General features: G+C 45.1%; 1 protein-coding gene across 1 annotated transcript in view; it reads left to right on the top strand.

Moving 5' to 3' along the window:
• Nucleotides 1-422: 422 nt before the first annotated feature.
• The window catches only part of SOCS7 (suppressor of cytokine signaling 7), a 40,751-nt gene continuing 17,337 nt past the window's right edge, over nucleotides 423-23,836 (top strand). Inside the window, exons 1-7 of the mRNA XM_053568487.1 lie at nucleotides 423-1,567; nucleotides 9,732-9,796; nucleotides 13,424-13,528; nucleotides 13,959-14,060; nucleotides 15,054-15,184; nucleotides 15,665-15,833; nucleotides 22,358-22,486. Of these exons, the coding sequence (XP_053424462.1) occupies nucleotides 600-1,567; nucleotides 9,732-9,796; nucleotides 13,424-13,528; nucleotides 13,959-14,060; nucleotides 15,054-15,184; nucleotides 15,665-15,833; nucleotides 22,358-22,486 (1,669 nt within the window). The 5' untranslated portion in view covers nucleotides 423-599. The remainder of the gene's footprint in view (nucleotides 1,568-9,731; nucleotides 9,797-13,423; nucleotides 13,529-13,958; nucleotides 14,061-15,053; nucleotides 15,185-15,664; nucleotides 15,834-22,357; nucleotides 22,487-23,836) is intronic.

Here is a 23,836-nt window from a genome sequence, read left to right on the forward strand (position 1 = left end):
GAGAACAAATTAATCAGATAGTCATTTCATAATATTCACTGGATCCCAGGAGGGAGATACAGATTAGTAAGTGGTGAAATGACTCAGCCAAGGTCACACAAGTCAAGCGGCATAGGCAGGAAAAGATCACAGGTACTCCTAAGGCCAGAGGCTCTCTCCCAGGGCCCGATTACTGTTCTCAATGCCGCTTCACACTCCCACGAGGTACGGCCTGGACATGGGCACCCAGGAAGTGAAAGGCAAGGGTCGAGGCAGTCGACCAAAGCCAGCTGAGAACCAGATCGCAACCAATAAGCAGCCCAGGGCGCACGTAGCATCAGGAGCCAAGGAGGCCAGAACAAGCTCGCCTTGGGGGAGGGGCGTGGCGAAGATTTCCCGGAAGTGACGAAGATCGAGGCGGTACCCGGCGGCGGCCGCGGCGCGCGGCTTGGGCTTGCGCTGCGCTTCGCGCGCCCCCCGCCCCCCTCTATGAGGCAGAGGCCGCGGCGGCCGTTAGCGCTGTCGCTCCGGGGGCCGCGGCGGGCGGGGCTCCGGCGGGGCCCGGCCGAGTCCCCACCCCAGCCCGGCTCCCAGCCGCCCGCCCTCCCTCCCTCTCCCCGATGCAGGGGGCCGAGCTCCGGGATGGCGAGGCGGCGGCAGCGGCCGCTTCGTACCGCGTCTTGAGCCGCCTCCTAGGCTACGGAGAGGCGGCCCCCGAGCCAGGCCTGCCGCCGCCGTCCCCGAGCCATGGCCCCCCGCCGCCACCCTTCCTCTCGCGGTCCGGCCCGCGGGGCTCCCGGCCGCCTCAGCTGATGGTGTTCCGCAACGTGGGTCGGCCGCCTGAGGAGGAGGACGCGGAGGCGGCCCCGGAGTCGCGATCCTCGGAACTGCTGTGTCCCCGGCACCGCTGTGCCCTGGACCCCAAGGCCCTGCCGCCGGGGTTGGCACTCGAGCGGACCTGGGGCCCCGCGGCTGGACTAGAGGCGCAGTTGGCAGCTCTAGGGCTTGGGCAACCGGTGGGGCCAGGGGTCAAGACGGTCGGTGGGGGTTGCTGCCCGTGCCCGTGCCCCCCGCAGCCGCCCCCTCCCCAGCCGCAGCCGCCTGCTGCCACCCCACAGGCCGGGGAGGACCCCACAGAAACAAGCGACGCGCTCCTGGTCCTAGAGGGGCTAGAATCGGAGGCCGAGAGCCTGGAGACTAACAGCTGCTCGGAAGAGGAGCTCAGCAGCCCGGGCCGTGGAGGAGGCGGCGGCGGCCGACTTCTGCTGCAGCCCCCAGGCCCTGAATTACCCTCGGCGCCCTTCCCGTTGCAGGACTTGGCCCCTCCAGGGCGCCTGAGTAGAGGGGAACAGCAGCAGCAGCCTCCCCCGCCACTACCACCTCCGGGGCCCCTCCGGCCACTCGCAGGCCCTTCTCGGAAGGGGTCATTTAAAATCCGCCTCAGTCGTCTCTTTCGCACGAAGAGCTGCAATGGTGGCTCCGGCGGTGGGAATGGGACCGGCAAGAGGCCTTCTGGAGAGCTGGCTGCTTCAGCTGCGAGCCTGACAGACATGGGAGGCTCTGCGGGCCGGGAGCTAGACGCGGGGAGGTGAGACTCGCTGCGGGTGCTGGTTGACAAACTTCCTTTTCTTGTTTCGTTTCCCCATTTTTCTCCTGCTGACAGGATCCTGACAGTTCTTAAGATATGATCTTCATGAGGAAGCAGAGACTTGGGACCAAAGGTGGTGACATCTTGCTTTCGGTCAGAGCTAATTGTGGAAACAACTTTCACTCTTTAGAGTTCATGCTCCGTGACACTTCTCAGCTGGTTAACATCTCTGTTGTTGGAAGATGATTTCAAACCATCCCCCCATCCCACCCTTAGTAGGGTTTTTAGAGATACCTGTTTGCCGTGATCCCTGGCAGTAAGGTTGCTGGAAATATTTGGCCTTTGGGGCAGAAAGCTGTGTTGCATCTGGCCCATCTTATTAATCTCTGTACTAGCACTCCACCTCCTTCACACTCACATGTACAAATGTCTTGGGATCTTCAAATGTAGTTGTAGGCCAGCAATCAATTGGGCATCTCTATTCAAAGTCTTAAGTGTTTTCTTGGTTGTTCCCTTGTATATACTTGGTATCTCAAGCCTGTGTGCTGACCACTGTGAGAATAGAAAATGTTTGGTCTCTCTAAAGCCCACTTGAGGATTTTAAGTATCAGTGAGGTATAGAGTATAGACATTACTGTAGGAGTTCTATTCCAGTTGATGAAAATTCCAAATATAGACATTGACAGTTTGCATTTCTGAAGGGTGGACTTATCTTTGACATCCAGTGTTAGATCTGTAATGTTGATTTAGAAACCTGTCAACTTTTATGTCAATGAAATGAGACTTCCCTTGTGGTAACTGCCATTGTGGTTTGTACTTAAGAATAGGTTCTTAGAAAGATTGGAATTGGTTTTGATGCGGTTTATGTGATGGATTCTTGAGACATACTGACAGCCACAAGCCAAGGCTAAAGAATAAGTATAAATTGATCATTTAGGGAGCTTTTTGAAAAGATGGGTATGTCTGGGGCCTAAGAGTTTGAATTTTTAAGAAGCTCTCCAGCTCTCCAGTTGATCCTGGACAGGAAACCACTCACACATGGCCTTTTCAAGGGAACTTGGGTACTCCAAGAGGAAAGTGGTTTTTTGACTTTCTTGCCCTTTGTGAACAGCTGTGCCATGGGCTTATCTTGGGGATCAGTTCAAATCCAAATTCCCTAAAGATGTTAGTGTGTTCTGCCTTCAGATAGGCCAGTGTTTCTGCATTTCCCTCCCAATGAATTCATGCTGAGAGCTCAGTTCTTAAAAAAACATGTGGCTGCTAAAACAGCTTTTTTTGTGGTAGGCTCCGTATTCAATGCTCCACTTACCAGTACAGATGAAATTTTCATCAGATGGGGTGGGGGTGTGGGGTAAGGAGTGGGATTGAAGCTGTGGGCAATGACATAGTAGGATAGATTGCTAATTTTCTTGTGGTTTGTCTTGCCTTTGTTCCATATTGACCAGGACTTAGTCTAAGATTCCAGAGACACCAGATATGAGGTGTGGCGTGAAATTAGCTGCTACGTCTCATAGATTAGGAAGAGGAAAAGGCATGTGACATTATACGGTTTTTTGCCTTTGGAAGCAGAATTTAATGGTCATTGGCTGCTCGTCACCAACCCTCACACTAAGCACAATACAGTTTTCTGCTGCAGAGCAAATTGGACTATAGCTCTGCAAAGAAGCTTAGTTCAGGGCACTGGAGAATTACATTTTTTGGTCCAAGGGCTTTTTTTGATGAATTGGAGAAGAGCTAGGTATTTGTGTATAAACATTTGGTTGACTGCTGGTTGGAGGCAGCATATTGTACAGAGAATGTAAATGTCTAGATTCCTTTTAGAACTCCAATATCAGCTATTAGATGGAGGCCAAATTTGTTGTCTTCATGGTTCCCTTTTTTCCCCCATCTGTAAAATGGGAGAGTGATGACTGTGTTGTTCCTGTCCTAATAGGAATAGATTGTCGACAGGAGAAATCTAGATGGAATATTTTGTGCTTTTTAGAAGAGAAGTAATAAGACAGAACTGGTAAATTTTTTATGCTTAGGATTTGGTGCTGCTTCTTAGCTTTTCCACAGCTTACTACGTGCCAGTCTTGCTGGCAGCCTCACAGCTGTGAGAAACTTGGTGAGTCTGGCCAGGATAGTTGTTATTTCTGTGGATCTGTATCTCCTAAGTAAGTCTGTGATGTTGGGAGGAAGGATGAGTTTGGATTTTTATCTCGTTCTCTTGTTTTGATTGGTAGGACCTGGAAAGTGGTAAGAAATTTTAGTTTTTTGCCAAAGGGCATGTGCCTTCCTCCTTATTGTTGGTTGGAGATAATTAGGGGCCTCTGCAGTCTTTGCTGTCTAATTTGGGGGGTTTATAGTAACCTCTGGGCATAATTCTCTTTCCTTTTCTCAATATCTGCCTCCCTACAATCATTTTATAAAGGTTAACAGTTCCATGTTTTAACACTAAGCAAATCTTCTTTTCAGATGCTCTTGAGTTTGCTAAGTGGACCTGCCTGGATATACTGTGTCTTAGTATAATATGAATTAGCTTAGAAAACTCTAAGTTAAGTAAGAAGTGGGCTCACCAACAGAACAGGTTTCTGTTCTGAGGAACTAACTGGGCTAGGCCTTGTACATACGTTGGAATTCAAAGAGCTGGGCTTGATGCCTGTGGGCCTTGGTGCAATATAGAATTGCTATTTCAGGAAAACCAGTGGAGTTCCTTTGTCTGGTTCTCATATGTTGACTTGATTGTCTTTTTGATTTGGTGAGAAATAGCATTTGATCATACTATTTTAATCTTATGATCATGTAATACACACTTGGTTGGAGATGGGTCCCTTGTTCACTTTTCAAGATTTGTTTTTACTGTGTTAACAGTTGTATGGGAGTCTTCATAGTGAGATGGAGAATTATTTGAGAAAAAAGGTAGAATTCTGGAAAAAAATTCAGGCTGCTTTAACATCAGTTTTTTTGGGCCCTGCTGTTGTGGACAGATCTAGCGGACATGAGAAACCTTTGTCATTGTTCCTTCCATCTTAAGGTCTAAAGGTGTCTTTGAGTCATACCATGACATGCTGAGAGCAAAATGATTTTATGGGGTGCTGAGGAAGTTCTGATTTTATGTTTGGGTGTGAGTCCACACCCTGTTGATTTTTCCATAAAGTGTTTGTGGTTGGCACCTCCCTTTTAGAATGAGCTCCCTGGCTTTAAAAATCTCTGTCCAGGGCGGCACCTGTGGCTCAGTCGGTAAGGCGCCAGCCCCATATACTGAGGGTGGCGGGTTCAAACCCGGCCCCGGCCGAACTGCAACAAAAAAATAGCCGGGCGTTGTGGCGGGTGCCTGTAGTCCCAGCTACTCGGGAGGCTGAGGCAAGAGAATCGCTTAAGCCCAGGAGTTGGAGGTTGCTGTGAGCTGTGTGATGCTATGGCACTCTACCGAGGGCAATAAAGTGAAACTCTGTCTCTACAAAAAAAAAAAAAAAAAATCTCTGTCCATTTGAGTCTGGTGTCTTTCAGTCTTTAGCGTTCTCCCTTCCAACATCATTCTGAAGGTTTTAGACATTGGTCTCTGCCTCTTGGCTTTTCCCTGGAAGTTCCCTCTATAGGTTCTTTAGTTGGTTCATGAAGGAGTTTTGGATCTGACCTTGCTGCACAGATGTCTGTGTATTGGAACTAAAAATGAACACATGGTTTTTGTGCCTGTAGCACACGAACAGACACTGGCTTATGACATGTTGGAAATGGCACAGGCTGGCTGACTTGGCACTGTGTGCTTTAGCAGGGGCAGAGGTACATTGGAGCTATAAAACCTGGTATTTGGGCATTATAATTTGGAATTTACTTTTAGAAAATGACATGTAAAATCTTAGGGCATCAGTAGAGGAGATTTATGGGAAGAAAAGGAGGTCATTACTATTTCATTGTTTATATTTTATGTTTCAAGGAATTTGAAAACTGGCCAGTGGTTACATCTATGTGTTGTCATTCTGTCTAGTCTAATGCCTTTAACTCCTTTTATCCCATAAATCGGTTGCAATACAATTAATAATTTGCAAAGTGGAAATGGATAGAGGCAATCTGTCTTTTTGTTACCTACAGCACAGGCAGTGGCAGAGCTGACACAAAGGACTGCTAGCTAGCCTTGGAGAAGACCTTTGCCTAAGGCCTTTTGCCCCTGTCCTATTCTGTCACAGCCCACCAAATCTTGTCCCGTCCCATTCTACCCCTCAATTCTTTCTGCTGCTAAGACGCAAGTGACAACTGTACCTTAATACTTACCAATGTGATTTGCGAGGAATAAATAATATGGGCATGTAGTATTGAAGGGTTAGTTTAAAATGTTATCTGGAGCTATATCATTCATATTGCTCTCCAGAAAAACAGCACAACAGCTTAGAATGGGGTCTTTTTTTTTTTTTCCTTCGAGACAGAGCCTTAAGCTGTCGCCCCGAGTAGAGTGCTGTGGCATCACAGCTCACAGCAACCTCCTGTGATTCTTAAAGTGATTCTCCTGCCTCTGCCTCCTAAGTACTGGCGCCTGCTACAACGCCCAGCTATTTTTTGGTTGCAGCCATCGTTGTTTGGCGGGCCTGGGCTGGATTCGAACCCGCCAGCTCTGGTGTATGTGGCTGGCACCTTAGCTGCTTGAGCCACAGGCGCCGAGCCTAGAATGGGGTCTTATCATTCCAAATGGTTCATATATACAAAAGGGATATATACAGTGCATGAATTTGAATAATAAAATATATACTTAGGTGTCCATCACTAAACTTATCAAATAGAATGTTAACAGTACCTTTGAAGACCTAAGTGTTGCTTCCTAATTTTATGTCTTACTCCTCTCTCAGGTAACTATCATCCTTAATTCTCTATTGATTATTCTCTTGCTTTGTATTTTTGTAGTCATCTAAATTGGTCTTTTCATGAGTGATTGCCATTAGAATGCTCTCAGGGTCCATGAGACAGAAACTGCTTTGGATTTTTAGTTAGGCAGCGTCTTCCCGAAGAGAGAAGAAAGCACACAGATTTATTAGGAGCCTTTCAGCCCTTAGACCTTTTATCTCTCCAAGCTTCCAGCCATGAGGCTTCCATATTTGCCAGGAAAAATTATCCTGCTGCTCTCAAGTGGCTTTGCCTGGATTCAGATGTTTTTCTTTTTCTAGATCCTAGAAACTATGATTTTTCTTTTTCAAAATGTTGGGGGCGGGGAAGAAGATGAGCCGAAGTGAGAAGGCCTCCGCAAGATGTGTGCATTTGGGTCCTGCCGTTCTTCAGTGCTTGGCACCGAAGAGGCTCGTCCCCAGCATGGGCAGATGGCAGAGTAATGCAGTTTCCTTTCAAAAGAGGCAAATGGCCAAATGGCTGAGGTGTGAACCTTTTGAAAGGCCAGCGCTTTAGGTTTCTACTTGCTGAGTTTAATGTTGTACCCTCAAGTTATCAAATAAAAATCAGCTTGGAAGTTCTTCGGCAGTCTTAAAGTTCATGTCCAATGGAATTAACTTGCCATTCCAGCCCTCTTGTTGGAATTGTTGGAACTGAACTGCGGACAGTCATGAGCAACTTTTACAAGCAGAGGGATTGTGTGTGGTTGTATCTTGTTTTCATGCTCCCACCTCTCTAGTGTATTCTGGGTGGGGTGTTCACACAGTGCATTATCATCAGACTTCTCAAGTCTCAACCTCCTCCTTCCCAGCATGGAGGAGGTTGCAGAGGGAGTGTGAAGATAGGTCAAGAAGGAAAGACCAGTGTTTCAACTCTTGTTGATTCAGGCCTTCTTGGTATGGTTTCAGAATTTTGTTTGAAATGTATTCTGAGAAGCTCAGATATCTATGTGAAAATATAAATGCATAGGCCTGTTCTGGGGGTTCACACCTGTAATCCTAGCCCTCTGGGAGGCTCAGGCAGGAGGATTGCTTAAATTCAGGAGTTTGAGACCAGTCTGAGCAAGAGCAAGACCTGACTCTACTAAAAACAGAAAATCCAGCCAGGTGTGGTGGCTCGTGCCTATAGTCCCAGCTACTTGGGAGGCTGAGGCAAGAGGATTGCTCAAGCCTAAGAGTTTGAGGTTGCTGTGAGCTCTGATGCTACTGCACTCTGGCCAGGGTGACAGAGTGAGACTCCATCACAAAAAAAAAAGAAAAAAAGAAAAGAAAAAGCATAAACATCTTTTGAAGTCAAAAATTTTTTTCTTTTACCATTTCCACATTAATAAGAGAATTCTGCGGAAGTCAAATAATTTTTTTTTTTTTTGCAGTTTTTGCCAGGGCTGGGTTTGAACCCACCACCTCCGGCATATGGGGCCGGTGCCCTACTCCTTTGGGCCACAGAAGTCAAATAATTTTAAATAGAATGTCATTTTGGATTTTCTTTGCTTTTGCTCCCTTCTATTGGTGCAGTTTTCGTTGAAAAGAGTTTAAGTTCTATTTAGACCTTTGTGTGAGAGTATTTTTGGAAGGTGAGCCAGCGATAGCATCTGGAGTCAAGCACTCAATTCTGGGGTAGAGTTTTTTTAGAAAGTTTTTTTAAGCATCATATATTGAGGTATAATTTATATACTACAAAATTCACCTTTTTAAGTTATCCAGATCTATTAATTTTGACAAATATACTTAGTCATCCTAACCTATGCCACAATCAGCACATCACATATTTCCAACACCTCAGCGAGCAAGGCCTTGTAGGCAATCCAGTCATTCTAAGGTGAGTTTTCTGAGTTTAGCACATTTCAATGCCAGGAGTCTTTGTTGGAGTTTTGAAAAAAGCTTTAGAGGTGGGGTCTCACTTCTTGAACACCTAGGCTCAAGTGATCTTCCCACTTTAGCATCCTGAGTAGCTGGGATTTAAGAGCCTTGAATTTCTGGGCAGTGCCTGTGGCTCAGTGAGTAGGGCGCCGGCCCCATATGCCGAGGGTGGTGGGTTCAAGCCCAGCCCCGGCCAAACTGCAACAAAAAATAGCCGGGCGTTGTGGCGGGCGCCTATAGTCCCAGCTGCTTGGGAGGCTGAGGCAAGAGAATCGCGTAAGCCCAAGAGTTAGAGGTTGCTGTGAGCCGTGTGACACCAAGAGTTAGAGGTTGCTGTGAGCTGTGTGACGCCATGGCACTCTGCCCGAGGGTGGTACAGTGAAACTCTGTCTCTACAAAAAAAAAAAAAAAGAGCCTTGAATTTCTTTCATTTCCAGCTGAAAAGCCAGTAGAAAATGATACAATGGGGCGGCGCCTGTGGCTCAGTCGGTAAGTCGCCGGCCCCATGTACCGAGGGGGCGGGTTCAAACCTGGCCCCAGCTGAACTGCAACCAAAAAATAGCCAGGCATTGTGGCAGGTGCCTGTAGTCCCAGCTACTCGGAAGGCTGAGGCAAGAGAATCGCTTAAGCCCAGGAGTTGGAGGTTGCTATGAGCTGTGTGATGCCATGACACTGGACCCGAGGGTTATAAAGTGACACTCTGTCTCTACAAAAAAAAAAAGGAAATGATACAATGTAAAGTTACTTTTGGTTTGTTAACCAAAAGATCTGAGTTTTTGGGCGGTACCTGTGGCTCAAAGGAGTAAGGTGCCAGCCCCATACACCGGAGGTGGTGGGTTCGAACCCGGCCCTGGCCAAAAACTGCAAAAAAAAAAAGACCTGAGTTTTCAAACTGGTTCTCTGGAACAGCACTGAGAAGTCATGGGGAGAGCTGTATAACTGGCAGCTCAGAAAGGCTGAGGTTGAAGTTTGTGTGTGCGTCCTGCAGTGCTGTTCTCAGGTTGGAATATGTTCCCTGGGACCTCCTAATCCTAGAGGCAGGTCCAGAGGGAAAACTGATACTCTGAGCTGGCGCCTGTTCAGGTCAAGAGCCTTTTTCTTTGCTCCCTAATGAAAATCAACTCTGTATCTGACTTCCTTCCTCTTGAAATGGACTTGCTAATTACCACTCAAGGTGTTTTACTCTTTTAATGTACTGGGTAGGGAAAGATCCAAAGGGATTTCTCATTGCTTTGTAGGCAGGTGGATTCCATAGCCAAATCTATTTAAGGAATTGCCTTAATTATCTTATTCTCCCCTTTAATTTTAAGGTTTTATTGTAAGAGTGTTTCTGACAATGACTAGGATTTGCTCTGTTTTTAATTGCATCTGGAACTGAGTGTTGTGGTGATTCAAGTACATACATGTTCATTTCTCCCCTTTATGTTGTGTTCCTTCTCACCCCCTAGGAAAACCAGGTTGACAAGAACTCAAAGTGCCTTTTCTCCGGTCTCCTTCAGCCCCCTGTTCACAGGTAAGGATGGTGTCTTTCTCTTCTGACATCTGAAAGCAGGAGAATTCTGAGATCTTGCAGATGAATCTCAGAGGGAGCTTCAAGCAGTTATTTCCTTCATTCTATGCCTGCTGGGTTTGGGATGAGGCTATTTTTATAGTGTAGAATGTGTTCTTGACTTCGGATGCTTTATGGTTGGATGTAAAGACTGCTTGTTGGTAATTGGGTGGCCTTAGCAGTTTTGCAGTGCTTAGTTCAGAGTCATCACATATAAATTAAAAGTAGGAATTACAAATTTATGGGCTCATAGTGCATAAAACTCTCTAAAATTCATACAATTCCTGTCCCTGCTTTCAAGGGAGTTCATGGATTATCTAATAAAAATGATCCATGATTATCTGGTCTATTTTTAAAGACTTTGGACAAAAGAGGTTACATGAGCTCTTGTCTTACCCATTTTGGGGGCTAGCAGTTCTTGCAGCTGTTAGAGTTCTTCACTGTACCTAATTTAAGTCTACCTTGCAGCAGAGAACACAGTTGCTAAAGTAGGAAAGCTGTCGAATATCCTTTGGGTAATGGGTAACTGTCTTCTCATTTAATGGGTACAGGTCTTTCTTCCTTTTTTAGAAAGGGAGACCTTCTATTATGTCAGTCAGTACTGAAGCTCCTGGTTGAATAAACTGCAGAGAAAATGATTTTTATCACACTGCCTCAAGTCTCAGAAGCTGAGTATTTCTCATTGGTTGTGACTGAGAAACCTTTAAAAAAAAAATCCCAATCTGAAACTGGTTTGGATGTAGTATCCCTCAGAAAGGTGATTGGAAAAATTACAATTTGGGAAATGCACATTTCCAGGAAGATGTTAAGGAGACCACTGGGACCCCCAACTGGGTAGACAGCCATGAGCTGTCAAAACAAGTGAGTTGGTACCTGTATGTATAGATACTTGCTGAGGTGGAGAAGAAGGTCTCTGTTCTTACCCAAGCCTAGAATTAAAAAATCTTATCTTGGGCGGCGCCTGTGGCTCAGTGAGTAGGGCGCCGGCCCCATGTGCCGAGGGTGGCGGGTTCAAACCCAGCCCCGGCCAAACTGCAACCAAAAAATAGCCGGGCGTTGTGGCGGGCGCCTGTAGTCCCAGCTACTCGGGAGGCTGAGGCAAGAGAATCGCTTAAGCCCAGGAGTTGGAGGTTGCTGTGAGCCGTGTGACGCCACGGCACTCTACCCGAGGGCGGTACAGTGAGACTCTGTCTCTACAAAAAAAAAAAAAAAAAAATCTTATCTTGTGGCAGCATGTCTTTCAGTTAGTAATTGTTTCCTCCTTAAAGTAAGAACACCTACATTTGTAGTTTCAGATACAGGGAAAGCCTTAGCTTCCTTAAACTACATCTTTTATGTAAGTGCTATACCTACAATCTAGACCTCTCTGCCCTGTCAGGAAACCCAGTTCTCTGGGCCTGTTGCATTGCTCTGGGCAGCCAGACTCCTGGTGTGTGTTGAGTTCAGTACTAACTTCTTAGAACTTCCGGATAACTTTTTGTTTGTTTGTTTGAGACAGAGTCTCACTTTGTCACCCTAAGTAGAGTGCCATGGCGCTACAGCTCACAGCAACCTCAAACACTTTGGGCTTAGGCGATTCTCTTGCCTCAGCCTCCGAAATAACTGGGACTACCAGCGCCCACTATAACCCCTGTCTATTTTTTTTAGAGACCTCAGGCAATCCACCGGCCTTGGCCTCCCAGAGTACTAGGATTACAGGCGTAAGCCGCTGTACTTTTAATTTTTTGTAGAGACAGAGTGTCACTTTATCGCTCTCAGTAGAGTGCTGTGGCATCACACAGCAGCTCACAGCACCCTCCAGTTCCTGGGCTTAGGCGATTCTCTTGCCTCAGCCTCCCGAGTAGGTGGGACTACAGGCGCCCGCCACAACACCCGGCTATTTTTTTGTTGCAGTTCAGCCAGGGCTGGGTTTGAACCTGCCATCCCGTATATGGGGCTGGTGCCCTACTCACTGAGCCACAGGCGCCGCCCCCTCCAGGTGACTTTTAGAAGAGCTTTTCTGTTTATCTCAATTAGTGTTCAAGACCTTTGTAAAAAACTGTGTATTTTAAGGTTCTGAAAAACCTAAATGCATGGGAGGTAATGGTCATCTTGTTTTTTTTTTGTTTTTGACTGGAAAGCATTAAAATAATAGCTGAGAGGCTAATTCAGTCCTGGATAAGAGCTAAATTTGAGAAATCCTGAGTTCTGACATACGGATCAGACCTGCAAAAGTAAACCTATTCCCAGCTATCAACCTGTGTTTTAAAATACCTTCTATCCTTGGGGCGGCGCCTGTGGCTCAGTTGGTAAGGCGCCGGCCCCATATACCGAGGGTGGCGGGTTCAAACCTGGCCCTGGCTGAACTGCAACCAAAAAATAGCTGGGTGTTGTGGCGGGTGCCTGTAGTCCCAGCTACTCGGGAGGCTGAGGCAAGAGAATCGCTTAAGCCCAGGAGTTGGAGGTTGCTGTGAGCTGTGTGAGGCCACGGCACTCTACCGAGGGCCATAAAGTGAGACTCTGTCTCTACAAAAAAAAAAAAAATACCTTCTATCCTCCAGTGACTTGAGGGGAATGGTGGCAAATGGTAGGGGATATGGCAGAGAACAGAACTACATGACGTGCTGGGAAGTAACAGAAACCACCAAGTTCCTATTGAGAGGCTTCCTCTAAGATTATCCGACTTTTGGCTGACTGAAAGTTGTTGCTCTTTAGGATTGTAATGCACTTTTAGCCTTTGTAACTTTAGCTATTAAGAACTGATATCTTCAATGGTAGATTCTTTTATGGATGAGTACTGTGGAAAATCTAGATGTGGAAAGCCATCTAGGAAGAGTTTGGGGCTAACGTTGGAAGCTTTATCTAGATTCAGCTAACTTTGCATTCTTATATTTTTTCTGGCACTTGCTTTCCATGTCTTTTACTTGCCTTGCTTCTTAAGGGCAGAAATTGGTATACAAGTCTGAAGAGATAAAATGGTGTGGGTTCCATTTGATAGCCGAAGACCCATTGTTCATTGTTAGGTTGTAAATCAGTGGCAGAACCAGACTTAGGTGGTTTTTCCACTGTCAATTCCATGTTTTTGTCCTAAACAGTTCTTGATCCTCAACAGGGCAAAAGCATGATAGAATTTCATTTTTTATTTATTTATTTTTTTGGAAAGAAAGTCTCACTTTGTTGCCCTGGGTAGAGTGCTGTGGCATCACAGCTCACAGCAACCTCAAACTTTTGGGCTTAAGTGATTCTCTTGCCTCAGCCTCCCAAGTAGCTTAGCTGGGACTACAGGCACCCACCACAATGCCTGGTTTTTTTGAGACGGGGTCTTGCTTTTGGTTAGTCTGGTCTTGAACCTGTGAGCTCAGGCAATCCACCTGTCTCGGTCTCCCAAGTACTAGGATTACAGGCGTGAGCTACTGCATCCAGCCATGATAGAATTTAAAAATTGATTTCCCCAGTATTTAGAGGTGATTTCAGTCTTGGGAGGCATTCAATTTTGAGCTTTTTGAGAGCCGTGAACCTCCAGCCTTTTTTGCTTGCCCTTTGCTTCCTTCATTTTTGGCTCAGCTTTGGTTAGGGCCCTTCTTTAACACATTTGCTCTGTGAATTCTTCAGGTGAAACAGTGTCACTTGTGGATGTGGACATTTCTCAGCGGGGCCTGACCTCTCCACACCCTCCAACTCCCCCTCCTCCTCCAAGAAGAAGCCTCAGCCTTCTAGGTATAGTCTGCTCTTCTGTCTGCCTTCTTGCCCTGGTGGGAGGGTGATCTCCAGGGACTTGTTCCTTCTGCGTTTCTAATGATGACTCAATTATTTCCATCCTTTTCTTAGTACCCCTATCAAATCTGAGCAGTTAAATGGGTCTCTCAGCAGCATGCTATAATATTTACTGTCCATATATTAATTAGTTTTATATTTATCTTGCCCTGAATCTACTATTGGGCTGCTTTAGGAATATCCTTACTCTTCTGATCTCTAAGCAAAGCAACCTAGATTAAGATGATTGTTGCCCTCTGCAAAAAGCTGGGGTGAAGATCAGGCCATCTTGCTCCACAGGGCAGCCTGATAATCCTTCTCCCTCTCCTCTGCCTTCACCTTGCTCATGCTGCCCTCATATTTCTGAACGTCTTGCTTTTGTTCTCTCTTCTAGATGATATCAGTGGGACGCTGCATTCATCTGTCCTTGTGGCTCCGATGGGGTCTTCCTTGCAGTCTTTCCCCCTACCTCCGCCTCCTCCACCCCATGCCCCAGGTTAGCTTAGTTTAGAGGCAAGACTTGTAAGAGGTGGGAGTACAGAGTGGTACTTTGTACCCATACCATGGATAGATGGGAGAAATCTATTTATGGAGATAACAATTTAAGAGAAAGCTTAATTTTTTTCTCCTTGGCTGGACTAAACTCCTTGGAAATGAGGCTAACTGGTTTTTCTAACCAATTTTATTTATGGAAGTGAATCTGACTTTTGTAGGGATAAAAGACTATTGAGGTTTTCATCTCTTTGCTGCTAAGACTGTTTTGCAATCCTTGAGTAGATATCACTTAAGAAACTGCTTTAATTTCAGCATAGTGAAGAGGCTTAATATGTTGCTATTTTTTAAGGTTCTGTGGTTTTTCGTGCTTTTTTTTTGGTTTTTTTTTGGCCGGGGCTGGGTATGAACCTGCCACCTCCGGCATATGGGACCGGCACCCTACTCCTTGAGCCACAGGCACCGCCCAAGGTTCTGTGGTTTTTCTAAGCTTTTAGTATTTACTGCAGCCTTGTAAATAAGTACCAAGCATTTAGTAGCCCATGCCTGCTTTGCCAGCTTCCAGTACCCAAGGAATAAATGAATGAAATCAGCATTCTTTCTGCTTGCCTGGCAAAATTGTTATTCTTCCTGGGCAAGTAAGAGAGTCACTATTTCCAAGGCTGTTTTATCGGCACTTCACTTCGAGGTGGGAGAAGTTGGAATCGCTCTAGGCTGGTGAAGGCCCTGAAGTAGTCACCTTAGTCAGGTTAGTGAGCAGCTCTCCTACCCTTTCCTGGGGTTAAGTGCCCCCACCCATCCTTTACAGCTTACACCAGCCCACACAGCTTTTTGTTCTAGCCCATCCAGCTCTCTCCCACCGCTTTGGCTTCCACCCTTTCCAGCTTAGCTTCTAATGCCTTGTCCCTCTTCAGTTAGCATCTGTTTTGGGGGGAGGGTTTACTTGTGGTTAGGAGCAATGAGGCCAAATAAGTGATCACACTGTCTTGCCCTGCAGATGCATTTCCCCGGATTGGTCCCATCCGAGCAGCTGAATCCCTACACAGCCAACCTCCCCAGCACCTCCAGTGTCCCCTCTACCGGCCTGACTCAAGCAGCTTTGCAGCTAGCCTTCGAGAGTTGGAGAAAGTAGGTGGTGGTACTTGAGGAATGGCAGCTCACCTCTCCTCCCATTGGCCAAATTCTGTACTTAGGCTCTCTTTTATTGTTTTTAGAGGAAGAACACATTATAGTGACAGAACAGTATGCTGCTTATGAATTCCATAAAAGGTAGAATGAAATTGAATTTGGGAAAAAAACTTTAGACATGATAAAGGAAGGTTGTAGAGAAACTAAGCTGATTTTGATAGATTAACTGACCCCATTCCCTGTTCTTTTCTGGATAGGGCCCTTAGTTATGGAATTATAAACTTATTCTTCTATTACTTTGGAAGACTAAAAGTATAATGAGGACTAAAAATGTAATGGTTGAGACACTAGTAGTAGCCATTGAAATGTTTTGGAGAATGGAGTGGGGCGGGTGTTCTTCCATGGTAAGATAGACCATACCAAAAACTTTTTGACATTTCTCTGTTCTGATAACTATTTGATTGTTTCTTGTCTTTGTAGTGTGGTTGGTATTGGGGGCCGATGAATTGGGAAGATGCAGAGATGAAGCTGAAAGGGAAACCAGATGGTTCTTTCTTGGTACGAGACAGTTCTGATCCTCGTTATATCCTGAGCCTCAGTTTCAGATCACAGGGTATCACCCACCACACTAGAATGGAGCACTACAGAGGTAAGAGATGTTGGTGTTTTAAGAAAGGCTTTTTTGGGGGCGGTGCCTGTGGCTCAAAGTAGTAGGGCACCGGTGGCGGGTTCAAGCCCAGCCCTGGCCAAAAACTGCAAAAGGAAGAAAGGCTTTTTTCTTCCTTTTTGCCTTTTTCTACCTTTGCTATCTGACTTTTCATAGGAAGGATGCATAGAAATTAAACTATGAGTAGGAGAAGATCTCTTAGATTCAGTGGAGTGTATTTGTTTATTTGTTTTTGGAGACAGAGTCTTACTTTGTCATCCTTAGTAGAGTGCTGTGGCATCGTAGCTCACACCAACCTCAAACTCCTGGATTCAAGCGATCTTCTGCCCTCAGCCTCCCAAATACCTGAGATTATAGGTGCCTGCTGCAACCCTCAGCTAATTTTTCTATTTTTGGTAGAGACGGGGTTTCACTCTTACTCAGGCTAGTATCCAATCCCTGAACTCAAGGGATCCTCCCATCTTGGCCTCTCAGAGTACTAGGATTACAGGTGTGAGCCACCTTAACCAGCCTTAAATGAATTTCTGTTACACTTTTCTCAGGCCCCATGGTGTCTTCCCCACTCTCAACCTGTACTGTGTTGGATTTATTTGCATCTGCTTCTCTTGTGAGGCAGGAAGTAACTGTTTAAATCAGCATAGCTTTGTCCATGGTTTCTTCTGCCCCATCTTTTGCCCCCATAGAGATGAATGAAGAGAAAGGAACTTCAGTCCAAAGGCCTGAGAATGAATTAAATAACTGTGTACTACTACCTATTTTTTTTCCTAAAAGCAAAAATCAGACAAGCAAAAACCAAAACACAAAGCATTTCATAACAAAGTATTTTGTTAAACCTATTAGAACGACTAGGCCATGGGAATGATGAATAAATGCTTGACCTTGAGGTTCCTGATAGGTGAGATGCCAGGAATGAGAGCTTTTTCAGATGGTTCTCCAATTACTTTTTGTTCAAAGGGACTTTTCTTTCTTTAATGAGTGGAATTTTTAAAAGAAGGCTCATGGGGCTTTCAGTTGCCAGTTTGCAAAGGAACATTTGTCTTCTTTTTAAGTGATAATGTAAGAGTAACTTGAGAGGCTCAAATCTGCACTTCTCTTGAGTATTAGTATCTCTTTTTCATATCCTTTTTGTGGGTGATTCCTTTGGAGACTAGTGCTTTTAGTTTTTGGAGTTTTTTGTTGTTTTATTTTTTTAAGTCAGATTCCCCTTCCCCTTTGGGTTTCTAAAGTTTGAGATGGCCGAGCGCAGTGGCTCAAACCTGTAATCCCACCACTGTGGGAGGCCGAGGCGGGGGGGATTACTTGAACTCAGGAGTTCAAGACTTGTCTGAGCCGGACTCAACAAAAAAATAAAAAACCCAGCTGGGCACCACAGTGAGCGCCTATAATCCTAGTGACTCAGGAGGCTGAGGTACAAGGACGCCCATGGCCCGGTCTGAGGTTGCAATGAGTTATGACGACACCATGCACTCTGTTCAAAAAAAAAAAAAAGGCAACTGCTGGGCGGCGCCTGTGGCTCAGTTGGTAGGGCGCTGGCCCCATATACCGAGGGTGGCGGGTTCAAGCCCGGCCCCAGCCAAACTGCAACCAAAAAATAGCCGGGCTTTGTGGCAGGTGCCTGTAGTCCCAGCTGGTTGGGAGGCTGAGGCAAGAGAATCGCTTAAGCCCAGGAGTTGGAGGTTGTTGTGAGCTGTGTGAGGCCATGGCACTCTACCGAGGGCCATAAAGTGAGACTCTGTCTCTACAAAAAAAAAAGGCAGCTGCTAAAGTTTGAGGTGGATCTTTGTAACTTGTTGGGACATGGATTTTAGAAATTAAGAAAGGAAGAACTTAGATTTTTATTTACTGTGCTTGACACATACATACCCCGTTTCTCCGAAAATAAGACTGTCTTATTTTAAGGTGTGCTCCCAAAGATGCGCTAAGTCTTATTTTCAGGGGACGTCTTATCTTTCCTGTAAGTAGGTCTTATTTTCGGAGGATGTCTTATTTTCGGGGAAACAGGGTAGATGAGACCTGCAAAACTACTCCTGTCTTTCCCTGACTATTTTGTGTGGTTTTTATAGGAAGTAAATACAGTTGACCCTAGAACAAACTGGGTTTCAACTGTAAGGGTCCACTTAGGTATGGATTTTTTTCAGTGAATATTGGAAAATGTTTTGGAGATTTGTAACAATTTGAAAAATTTGCAAACGACTGTAGCATAGAAATATTTTTAAAAAGGCCCAGCACTCTGGGAGGCTGAGGTAGGTGGATTGCTTGAGCTCACAAGTTCAAGACCAGCCTGAGCAAGAGCAAGACCCTATCTCTACTAAAAAGAGAAAAATTAGCTGGGTGTTGTAGTGGGTGCCTGTAGTCCTATCTACTCAGGAGGCTGAGGCAAGAGGATCTCTTGAGCCCAAGAGTTTGAGGTTGCAGTTAGCTATGATACCACCACATTCTACCCAGGGTGACAGAGTGAGAGTCTCAAAACAAAAACAAAAAACTTGTATTCCCAGCACTCTGGGAGGCTGAGGAAGATTGGCTTGAGCTCAGGAGTTCGAGACCAGCCTGAGCAAGAGTGAGACCCATCTCTAAAAAGTAACTGGGCATTGTGGTGGGCACCTGTAGTCCAGCTACTTGGGAGGCTGAGGCAAGAGAATCACTTGGGCCCAAGAGTTTGAGGTTGGGCCCAAGAGTTTGAGGGGAGACTGAGTGAGACTCTGTCTCCCCTCCTAAAAAAAATTAAAAAGTTAGGTATATCATGAATGCATAAAGTATCTGTAACATTTATTGCCATAAAATATACATAGGGCGGCACCTGTCCTCAAAGGAGTAGGGCGCCAGCCCCATATACCGGAGGTGGGTTCAAACCCGGCCCCAGCCAAAAACTGCAAAAAAATACATAAATGTATTATAAAAATTTAAAATTTATTAAAACTTAGGCACATAAACACAGGCAGACCATACACACATGGGATCATTGTAGTTGAGAAAAATGTAAACATAAAGATGCAGTACTAAATTGTAACTTCATAAAATTAACTGTAGTACATATTGTACTACTGTGATAATTTTTTTACTTTGGGGTAGAGTCTCATTCTGTCACCCAGACTAGAGTGCAGTGGCATCATTATTGCCCATTGCAACCTGAAGCTCCTGGACTTGGGTGTTCCTCCTGCCTCAGTCTCCCAAGTAACTTGGACTATAGGCATGTGCCACCATACCTGGGTAATTTTTCTATTTTTTGTAGAGATGAGTTTTTTCTTTTCTTTCTTTCTTTTTTTTTTAAGACAGCATCTTACTCTATTGCCTAGGCTGGAGGGTACAGGCTAAATGGTATGATTATAGCTTATGGTAGCCTCAAATTCCTAGGCTCAAATGATCCTCCTGTTTCATCCTCCTGTAGAGCTAGGTAGATAGAACTATAGATGTATGCCATCGTGCCTGGATAATTTTTAAATAATTTTGTAGAGATGAGGTCTTATTATGTTGTCCAGCCTAGTCTTGAACTCCTGGTCTCAAGTGATCCACTTGCCTCAGCCTCCTAAGGTGCTGGGATTACAGGCATGAGCTACCATGCCTAGCTGCTATAATAGTTCTGTAGTCGCCTCTTGTTGCTATTGCAGTGAGATCAAATATTGTGTTGCTTAAAACATCTTGTGGGTTGGGCGGCGCCTGTGGCTTAGTGAGTAGGGCGCCGGCCCCATATGCCGAGGGTGGCGGGTTCAAACCCAGCCCCGGGCAAACTGCAACAAAAAAAAATAGCCGGGCGTTGTGGCGGGCGCCTGTAGTCCCAGCTGCTTGGGAGGCTGAGGCAAGAGAATCACGTAAGCCCAAGAGTTAGAGGTTGCTGTGAGCCATGTGACGCCACGGCACTCTACCCGAGGGTGGTACAGTGAGACTCTGTCTCTACAAAAAAAAAAAAAAAAAAACATCTTGTGGCACTAATCACTTCATGTAAACAGTTGTCTGTCAGTAAATTGTATATTGTACTAAAAAGTGATCTCTTGGGCCAGGTGTGGTGGCTTACACCTGTAATCCCAGCACTTGGGAGGCTGAGGCAGGTGGATTGCCTGAGCTCACAAGTTCGAGATCAAAATGAGCAAGTGCGAGACCCGTCTCTAAAAAATAGCCAGGTGCTGTGGCAGGCGCCTGTAGTCACAGAGACCTGGGAGACTGAGGCAAGAGAACTGCTTGAACCCAAGCATTTGAAGCTGCTGTGAGCTGTGACACCATAGCACTCTTCTGAGGGCAACAAAGTGAGACTCTGTCTCAAAAAAAAAAAGTGATCTCTTGCAATTCTTTTATATTTTTCGACATGTTGAGTATATTACCATAAACCTTGAATACCCCATGGGATTCATATGAAGTGCCAATGATGATTTTGGAATACTTCCTCAAAACAAAAGTCAAGAGCTTATAAGAAAAATTTGTATTGTTTGATATGCATGGCTGATTGAGGTCTGTAGACATAATTGCTTACCATTTTAAGATAAATGAATCTGGTTTAAGGACCATTGTAAAAAAAGAAAAATTCATGAAGCTGTTAATGCAACTATCCTGGCAGGTGCGAAAACCTTACACTTTTTGTGAGATAGCTTTTAATCTATTGAAAATGCAGCTTTTGGGCTCAGCGCTGGTAGCTCAAGTGGCTAAGGCATCAGCCACATACACCAGAGGTGGCGGGTTCGAATCCAGCCCAGGCCTACCAAACAACGACAACTACAACAACAACAACAACAACAAAATAGCCAGGCATTGTGGCAGGCGCCTGTAGTTCCAGTTGCTCTTGCTGAGGCAAGAGAATCACTTAAGTCCAGGAGTTGGAGGTTGCTGTGAGCTGTGATGCCACAGCACTCTACTCAGAGTGACAGCTTGAGTCTCTGTCTCAAAAAAAAAAAAAAGAAAGAAAGAAAAGAAAATTCACCTTTTGGTTGGGTGTGGTGGCTCACACCTGTAATTCCAGCACTCTGAGAGGCCGAGGCAGGAGGATCCCTTGAGCTCAGGAATTGAAGACCAGCCCAAGCAAGAATGAGATACTGTCTCTAGTAAAAATAGAAAAATTAGCTGGACATTGTGACGGGCACAAGTAGCTCTAGTCCCAGCTAATTGGGAGGGTGAGGCAGGAGGATGGCTTGAATTGTGGATGGATTAGTACTATAGAAAGATATTTTTAAAGAATTGAAAAGGTAAAAAAAAAAAAAAAAAATAGACAAATCATTATGTAGTTGTGCCTGCCTCTTTGGCCTCCCCTTCTATCTCTTCCACCTTTGCCACCCAAGACACTCTCCTCACCCTACTCAACATGAAGGTGATGAGGATGAAGACCTTTATGATAATCCATTTCTACTTAATGAATAGTAAATATATTTTCTTTTCTTTGCGATTTCTTTCTTTTTTTTTTTTTTTTTGTTCCTCTGGCTAGAGTGCCATGGCATCACAGCTCATAGCAACCTCAAACTCTCGGGCTAAAGCAATCCTCTTGCCTCAGCTTCCTGAGTATCGGGACTATAGGTGCCCACCACAATTCCTGGCTATTTTTTAGAGACAGTGTCTCATTCTTGCTCAGGCTGGTCTCAAACTCCTGAGCTCAAGCAATTGACCCACCTTGGCCTCCCAGAGGGCTAGGATTTCATTTGTTGATTTTTTTTGTTGTTGCAGTTTGGCTGGGGCTGGGTTTGAACCCACCACCTTCAGTATATGGGGCTGGCACCTTACCCACTGATTTCAGGCGTGACCCACTATGCCCGGTCATTATGATTTTCTTCCTTCCTTCCTTCCCTTCCTTCCCTTCCCCTTCCCTTCCCCTTCCCTTCTCCTTCCCTTCCCCTTCCCTTCCCTGTCTCAAGTTGTCACCCTGGGTAGAGTTCTGTGGCATCATAGCTCACAGCAACCTCCAACTTGTGTTCCAGCAATCCTCTTGCCTCAGTTTTTCTATTTTTAGTAGAGATGGGGGTCTCACTTTTGCTCAGGCAGGTCTTGAACTTGTGAGCTCAAGCAATCCACCCTCCTTGGCCTCCTAGAGTGCTAGGATTATAGGTATGAGCCACTGAGCCCGCCATTATGATTTTCTTTCTTTCTTTCTTTTTTTTTAGAGTAGAGTGCTGTAGCGTCACAGCTCACAGCAACCTCTAGCTCTTGGGCTTAGGTGATTCCCTTGCCTCAGCCTCCCGAGCAGTTGGGACTACAGGCGCCCACCACAATGCCCGGCTATTTTTTGTTGCAGTTTGGCCGGGGCTGGGTTTGAACCCACCACCCTTGGTATGTGGGGCCGGCACCCTACTCCCTGAGCCACAGGCGCTGCCCGTCATTATGATTTTCTTAATAGCATTTTCTTTTCACTAGCTTATAATAAAGTAAGAATACAGTATGTATTACATATAACATGCAAAAGATGTGTTAATCAACTGTTTATGTTAACAGTCTTCTGGTCAAGGCTGTTAGTCAAGTCTTTGAGGTGTCAAAATTATACAAAGACTTGTGGCCTCTCCAGACCTTCTAAAGTAAGTCTTAATTTTCCATGGTAGGAACTTTCAGCCTGTGGTGTCATCCCAAGTTTGAAGATCGCTGTCAATCTGTTGTAGAGTTTATTAAAAGAGCCATCATGCACTCTAAGAATGGGAAGTTTCTCTACTTCTTAAGATCCAGAGTTCCAGGTAAGGTTGTAGTTATATTAATTATTGAACTTAAGTATGATCCAGTGTAGCATAAAAATGTACCTTCCTCAAAAGGCCACACTCATATAAAGCTTTTTTCTCTGGCTGTTATAGCAACCACTTTTCTTAAAGAATCTAATCGTTAATCCCCTGCCTTTATGCATTAATCCCATAACATACTGAGAGGAAATCTTTGTTTCTCTGGCCATGTGAATGAAAAAACTGCTTATACCTCTGGTGTCCAGGCATTGTGTGAACATTTGACATTCAGAGGCTTATCCTTGTCCCTGATCTAGGCATCTTGACACTTAAACATGAAACAGAGAGGTAAGAGCTCTTAGGTCATTTCCACAGGGACATGGAAGGTAAGAGTGTTAAGCACAAAGGCAGTGGTAACTGTCACGGTGCCTGAATATATTCGTACTATGTTAGAAGCATCTGTGGTGGGTTTTACCCATGTTGCACTAAACTTGTTATCAAAGAGTAAATACTTTTTATTATATCTTGTCACCCCTAGCTTTTTTTTTTTTTTAAGAGACAAAGTTTCACTTTGTTGCCCTTGGTAGAGTGCTGTGGCATCATAGCTCACAACAACCTCAAGCTCTAGGGCTCAAGTGATCCTCTTGCCTCAGCCTTCCAAGTAACTGGGACTATAGGTGCCTGCCACAATGCCCAGCTATTTTCCTAGCATTGTTTAATAAGAAGACTTTTCTCCATTTGAAAGTACTGGACAGTTCCCACCCTTGCTAGTGTGGTGATACAGTCCTCCTGCCCACTAAGTTAGGGAGGTATTCATATAATCTCTATTGGAGAGGTAGAAGGAATGGTTTGGAGGAGTCAGTCTGCTTTTATAGGGTATAGCAAAATGGCAGGCACATTAAGGACAGGAATTTGTAAGGTACAAACAGAAGTTAAAATGAGAACTTCATGCTTTCCCATTGAATCAAATTAAGATTCATAAACAGGGTGCCAAAAAATTGCCTTAAAATGTAGGAGTTGCAGGGGAGCCTCAGGCAGAACATCAGAAACAGGATTGAGCCAGGTGACAGGAATGTTTTTATAATCTTGGTGATTTAAATAAGGCATGACAGGGTGTGAACTGTATTAATTTTCACTTCATTTAGTATTTGCCTCAGTGCTGTCAACACAGTTGGGTCTTGTGCAGTTGACTTGGTTAAAGGGAAAAGTTAGAATCCTTCCTTATAGGAATTGATTCTGCTTAGCAATTTTTAATGTTTGTCGCTTTTGAGGGGTATTAATATTTATTTTGTAACTCAACATGTCCTCAGAGCTCATAGCCTCAAAAAAGGGACAGGTAGGAAGACAAAGGCAAGAATTCAAGTCAGTCGA

Source organism: Nycticebus coucang, chromosome 18 (genome assembly GCF_027406575.1).
Source record: "Nycticebus coucang isolate mNycCou1 chromosome 18, mNycCou1.pri, whole genome shotgun sequence".
Lineage (NCBI taxonomy): Eukaryota > Metazoa > Chordata > Mammalia > Primates > Lorisidae > Nycticebus > Nycticebus coucang.